General features: G+C 34.6%; 1 protein-coding gene across 1 annotated transcript; it reads right to left on the reverse strand.

The window, feature by feature from the left end:
- Positions 1 to 1471: 1471 nt before the first annotated feature.
- Positions 1472 to 6342, reverse strand: LOC108478799 (GATA transcription factor 24-like). The gene is made up of 10 exons (XM_017781257.2): positions 5675 to 6342; positions 4521 to 4607; positions 4304 to 4437; positions 3740 to 3847; positions 3543 to 3657; positions 3233 to 3292; positions 3069 to 3134; positions 2916 to 2978; positions 2248 to 2325; positions 1472 to 1970 (listed from the first exon to the last, which is right to left on the reverse strand). The coding sequence occupies exons 1-10, from the start codon at positions 5966 to 5968 to the stop codon at positions 1905 to 1907; spliced, it is 1071 nt and encodes a 356-aa protein (XP_017636746.1). The 5' UTR covers positions 5969 to 6342; the 3' UTR covers positions 1472 to 1904.
- Positions 6343 to 6882: the final 540 nt, after the last annotated feature.

Raw genomic sequence — 6882 nt, forward strand, 5'->3', positions numbered from 1 at the left:
CTACCACCACTTTTGCCACCTCCCTTGGTTTTGACCATGATGACTTACTAAACCTAGGCTAAAGCGAATGATGATTTAGGAATTTTAGAGTTTTACCTTTGAATGTCGATTTTCCTCTTCAATAGTACCTCTTTTGTGAGAAATCCAAAATTTGAATGGTTGGAGGGTTGAGTATAGGTCATTTTAAAAAAATTCAAAATATGACGGTTTGTTTCCTTAACAATGGAATGTCTACGGTTGTACCCATCCGCCACGTGGCAAGGCGTACATGACCAGTTTTATATAAGACATGTATCCAACAAGTTTCATTTCAAAATTCCATGTCCCATTTCCACAAGTTCTCAGAAGAGCCACTTTGTAACTCTTTTTCGAACATGGGGGACAAATTGTTATGGTGTCCACCATAACCGACCCGTTATCCGACCGACCTGACCCTTTTTATTTCAGTAAGTATATAGTTAGCCATACAGTTAGCCTACATGAGTTTGCAACTAATGGGTTCGCACCATCATGCAAGTGAACCCGTACCTAGGAGACACGGGTTGACCCTAGAGTAGGATACGTGTGGGCATGCATGAGGGCCTATCTAATCCTAGTCCATCACATCCAGAGATCGTATCTTATAAATAGGGAAAATGGGCTCCATGAAAGGAGAGACTCACAAAAACACTCAACAAGACTAAAAAAGAAACTTTTTTGCCAAGATCCCATATAGCGCTATAGACAATGCCACACCATAGAAAAACAAAAAAATTGAAGGAGTAGAGTTCTACAATATTTGGTGTGATTTAATGAACAAGTTAAGGTTAAAGGTTGTGTATTTATATAAAGAGATCCAGTATTTATATGAAACCTTCTTGGTAGCGTTTTACAAATACGGTTTTCAACAACCTAACTTTTACCTAACACAAACCAAGCCATCTTCTGTGTGAATAATAATAATTTATCATTTACTCAATTTCTTTATAGTTTTCTCAACTGAGTTAAGATCAGCCATAATACTGCTGACAACACTTTCATAGTATAGATATTTTTGGAATAGAAATAAATGTGAAACTTCCACTCTTCTCTTTGAGATGCTTTAATAATCTTAGGCGTTGGATATAATTTAAGCTTCTCTTTTGTTGAATTTGACATTCTTTTGTGGTGAAAAGATGGTATTTAAATCACCTTATTCCCAACTGATGGCCTTACTTCCATGGCAACACAAAATTCCACCCCACTTTGTATATTGCTAAATCTTAAACATGCATTTATCCAGTAATAATTGACCATATCTGTTTTATATGTAATATGGGATTAATCAATTGCATGGCAAAGGAGTGTGGATTCCAATTCCACTAATGCCTTGTTTGATTATTAGTGTAATAATTTGAGAAAAAACTTATTTATTATGTATATATTAAAATATTAGACATAAAACAAATTGTTAGTATAAATTTAAACTTAAATTTAGAAAAATAAATAATAATTTTATAAGAAATAGTTCCTTCCTTTTACTAAAAAATAAGTCATGGGGAATGGTTAAATATTATCAATTGAGTTTATTGCTAACCCATGTACTAAAACATGCATGAAAAAAATAATATTCCTACCAAATTAACTATTCCTAAAAAGCAAAAACAGGTAAAAGGCATTTCAAGCAGGAAACTTAAAATCAACAGGTCATTCCCAGTTTCTAATGTCATCCTGAAAGCAGTGGCTAGTCAGTTAACAGCTGATTACTGTACTTAGGATTTTAATGTCAATTTGGTTTCCTGACTATGGTAGCTCACAATCTGCATATAAACATCATAAACTTTTACCTGTATGCAGTTCGATGACATGAGCGAAACTGACCCGGTAAAGGGAGTCTAATGCTCCACATCTCTTTAAACTACTTGAGCAAAGCCAACTGCAACTTCCTAATCAAAACTAGGAGGAATGTCGATTTCAGTATCTGAAGGATTTGTAAGCTCAACAGGAGGTTCCTGCGGATCACGAAACAAAATTATGAGATCTTGTATATCAACCTCTAACATACCAATATGATCCCCTCTTTGGAATCATTTTATAATCCGAAATTTCTTCCTAAAGGCAGAAGAGAAGACAAATGTTCCAATTCCGGATCAAACTTCTAAAGGCAGAACTGTGCCTAAACTACATGGTGCTGTAGGAATTGTATAGATTTTTTAAACTATTTCTTCAAACAGAAGTTGTTGGGCAGTGAACACTAAATATTATGAACCTTGCGAAGTAACTGTATACCTGCTTATCATCTTCAGCAGAATGAACAATCCCCATAGACAAAGAGTTCGTAAGATCTTCTGCACTTTCATGCAAATCCTGCACCATGTGGAAATTCAAGTTACTAAGAAAAAGAATTTATCACCTATCAAGACTGGATCAATAATTTATTTCAATTCTGGGGATTTTTCAGCTAAATTTTGATCAGTTGCTTCAATATGTAAATAAAAATCCACCTAAAACACAAATTATAAGATTTAACATCTAAGAATTTGTCTTCTCAGAACCTAAGACAGTATAAATCCTACCCAGCAGGAATGGTCCAATCAAATACATTCCAACAGATAGCACCCATCCATAGAAGATGCGGCAGATACGAGTTTGACCCCCAAGTCAATAAATATGATAAAGTAACCACCATGAATTGATAAACAAATGAACTACGATAACCATCTATTCTTAAAAATTGTGCTTAGATGTTATTAGAGGCCATCTTTTCAGTTACTACAAGAGAGATTCATGCTCTTTATCTTAAAGCATATTATGTTCAAAGAATTCCCTTTGAAGTCCTGATAAAAGAAAGATACATGTAGTTCATTGAACTTTTTTTCTTTTTTAAACTGGTTTAAAATTTTCATTTCAATACAAAAACATGTAAATTCACGATATGTTAGGATCTGAAAACATACTTCTTCATCTGGGTTGACAGAAGCATTATTAGATCTGTTGGTTAAATCCTTTGAAGGATTTCCCTGCATATACTTCGTACCATGTTAGAAGGAAGAAACAAGCGACCATCTGAAAAGGCTTGATTATAATACAGGAGAAGAGTACGTATGTACATTTTCATCCCGGTTAGCGGACAAGTCCCCTTCTACAATTGAAGGCTTGACCTCAATCGGTGTTTCCTGTGTACATTTTATAATTCATTCAACCAATCTTGACCAAAGTAACAAGTAATAAATATAAAACATTTGTAAAGTTGAAAATTTCCTGTGAAACTTACAGGCTCACTTTGCTCCAGGGAAATATTCCTTCCTCCTTTACTAAGATCTCTAAGTGTTCCCTGTACATTCAACAAAAAGTTATGGAAAATGATAAATCACAAAAAAGGAAAAACGGATAGTTGAAAACTATCACCAATATTAGCACCATTCCAATGACTACTCTGAGTGGATACGTACATAAAATGATGTGAAAAGCAATGTAGAAAAGCATGCACTATCAACTTTTCAATTGAAAAGATAGGTAGAAAATACTAGTGAAAGCAAGCATCCTTCTTAAGAAAGCATAACTGAAAACTGAGTAAAACAAACCTTATTTGCCCACATAAGCCCGCAAGCATTACACAAAGTCCTTGGACCAGCTGGGCCACGACGCATTGCTGGAGTATTATTTTCACTAACACCACAATGTTGACAGCTCCGGATACTAAAACACATTGAAGACAGAATTCTTCAAAAAGTTCATCATGATAAATATTTTCCACGAATCAGGTAACAATGGAACTCACGCGGTTTCTGGACGAGTACCATCTTGAAAGCCAATATGAGAAGAATCCCAGCTTGAAGGACTATTACTTTCCTTTACAGATGCAAACTGCCCATTTTTGCGATGCATTCTACAAGTATAAAACGAGAAGATTACATCAGCATTATCAGCTGCACCACTACCATTTGTACATATGCATCAGAAAAGCAGTAATTGCATTTAATACTAATATAAATGGCTCCTCACAGTGACGCTTCTGAACTCATAATTCTATCAGTATCACTGGAAAATAATCAAATTCTCAACCTACTTTAGGCCTGTTCCTTTCAGGACAGAGAACCATGAATAAGTGAATGAAGCTTCTACAATTCAAACTTAAACAGGATCCACTGCTCCCTGTATTAAACACATTTCCCCCAGTGGCAACCTATAATAAATGGCTATAGCCTTTATACTGCTATCAAAATTTTTTAGTTTATGGCTCTTCTTCCATCTCCACTTTTAACTTCTACACTCGCATTGCATGTTGAAATGTTAAAAATGTTAATTGTAGGTCTAAACAAAATAAGTCCAAAAAAAATCATACCTTTGTGCAGCCTCCTTCCGTACCGTATACCTAATTTTCTTTTCAAAACATCTCTCTTTTCTTTTCTCACGGAACCTAACCAAGGATGCTATTCGTCTTGAAAGCTTTGAGCGCTTTGAGACATCAGCTACACCCTGCAGAATATAGTATGCGAAACCAAAAACAAAAGACCAACAGTGGAATATAATTACACATAATTATTTTAACATCAGCATACCATGTTATTTTGATCAAACGGTACTTCAATTGAAGGAACACCAGTGGGGATATGACGACCCCCCAGGAGTAACAGCACAGCTTGCACCTGTTGCATACAATCCAACAAACACACGTGCTTACTTAGAGGGGGGGAATTTGAGAAGAAAATCTAAACTATTCAATCCATTTAAAGAAAATAACAGAAAACTAAGTTACTTATTACTTGCTCCAAAAGAAAAGAGTGGTTAAAACTCTAATGCACAAAGTTCACTAGATTAATTATAGTAAAATAGTAAATGATTATTAGTTTCACTAATGCTTCCAACTCTTCATTTGCCTTGAAATAACCCTTGTCCAGTGCATGCAGAGACTACTAAGACATGAAATACCTTATCTGTCTAACAAAGTTACTTTTCTTTTATTAAATGATTAGAATTACTCATAACCTCTTCTCTTTTCAATCTTTAAATAGTAGGATGAATGTACTTCAACATCCTTGAACCCACGTCCTTTTGTACTATGGAATAATTCATTAATTAAATCCTACATCCTAAAACATGAATTTGACTAGGAAAAGTACCATAAAAGCCCATGTATTATGTCTTTCTACTCAAAAAATAAGTAAATTAGTCTCTTATGTTTAAGTAAAGAGCAAATTAGTTTTTTTATTAAAATTTCATCTACTTTTACTATTAAAAATTAGTCTTTGTATATCATGATGATGTAACACATATCATTATTTGATTATTTTGTCAGCATTATACAAATGCATGATATTTTTAACAAAAAACTAATATACACCTTGAACAAAGATATAAAAATTAATTTACTCATTATTTTACAAGTAAAAAAGCAAAACACAACCCAACTTTTAATCAAAACTTCTACATACTTTTACCAAATTTGGCGTCTCATTTTATCCTTCATATTCAATAAATTTTAGGAACATGGAAGTCTAATTTTTTTTTTTTTTGACTCTTTTCAGTTAATTTGGTTTCATGTCAGACGTCAAAACATTACTTTAAAATACGAGAACCGAAACATAGAAATCTAAAGGCCCAATTTCAAATTTACTTTGCAATAAACAGGATGAATAGCAGGAAAATAAATTATTTTATTGGCAGAAATATTACCAAAGAGACTTTTATTTTTTTTGTGAAAAAGGATAAAAACCTTTTCAGATGTAACAGCAGGGAACACGTAAACTTCTCCTTCAAAGGAGAGAGTAAGCTCGCTAGTTCTCAACGCCCTAACAACGCCTCCACCAGCTGCGCCACCGCCACCAATAACTCGGCCTATTAGTCCCATTCCATGCTCCGCCACATTGACGGAGTTGATATTCGCGTCCTCCACGTCATCCATGGCGTCATCTTCATAGTCTCCATCGTCGTCGTCGATCTGCATCGTCCCTCGCTCGTGCTCCTCAAACGGACGAACCTGAAGTGGCCGTGGATTCGCAGCCGCCATATATAAACAAAGAAAGGCCGCAGGGTTCCAACTGTACCGAAAATGGAAGTCCCGAAGTAACGATTATGAGGTGTTTCATTGAAGAGCCATGCGATGCGTGTAGTCACTACTGGTAACACAAAATTGGCCTTTATTATCTGTTCTTTAATTATATAAGCCCTAACCCTGGATAAAGAATTTCTTAGCTTGAGCAATAATAAGATTTGCAGGGGCGAGAATGAAGTGGTGTTTCCTTGGACAAACTCAATTTTGGAACTTCGAAGATAAATACTTATTCGGATATAAGAAAAATGAAAAGAAAGGGGTGGATGTTGATTGGGTTGTATTTACGGGAGTACGGATGCTGAGGATAAGTTGGTTTGGGGATAGAGTGGGGTACTATGGACTTTATATACGCTTTGTATCCCTCCAACTTACAATCACCATCTGAAATTTTTGAGTAAAAATATGTAAACGACACCAAAGGTGGCGGCCCCTTCTTTCTTTTTTTTTTTTTCACACAACAATCAAATTTTTTAATTTGGTCACCAAATTAATCGAGATTACTTTTTATTGATTCATTTCTATTAAGTGTCGCCAAATATTTGACGGGAAGGTGATGTGGCAATTAAGAAATTAATATAATAACAAATTTAGCCTTTAATTTTTACATATTGTATCGATTTAATCATAATTTTAAAAAATTAACCCTTAAAATTAACAAATGGTCTCAATTTGATACTCAAAATTTACCTTCCTCTTCCACTTCCACCACCACTACTATCATTCCTCAATTTAAAAAATTAACTCTTACATTTATATCATTAGAATTCTAGAAACAAGTAAATTAGCATTTTGTGATAACCAAGTTCTTATGTCACAGGGCTAGAACTTTAGTCTGACAAATCGCGCAGCCTTAGGCTATTTTTTGGATT

This window comes from Gossypium arboreum, chromosome 1 (assembly GCF_025698485.1).
Source record: "Gossypium arboreum isolate Shixiya-1 chromosome 1, ASM2569848v2, whole genome shotgun sequence".
In the NCBI taxonomy this organism is placed as follows: Eukaryota; Viridiplantae; Streptophyta; class Magnoliopsida; order Malvales; family Malvaceae; genus Gossypium; species Gossypium arboreum.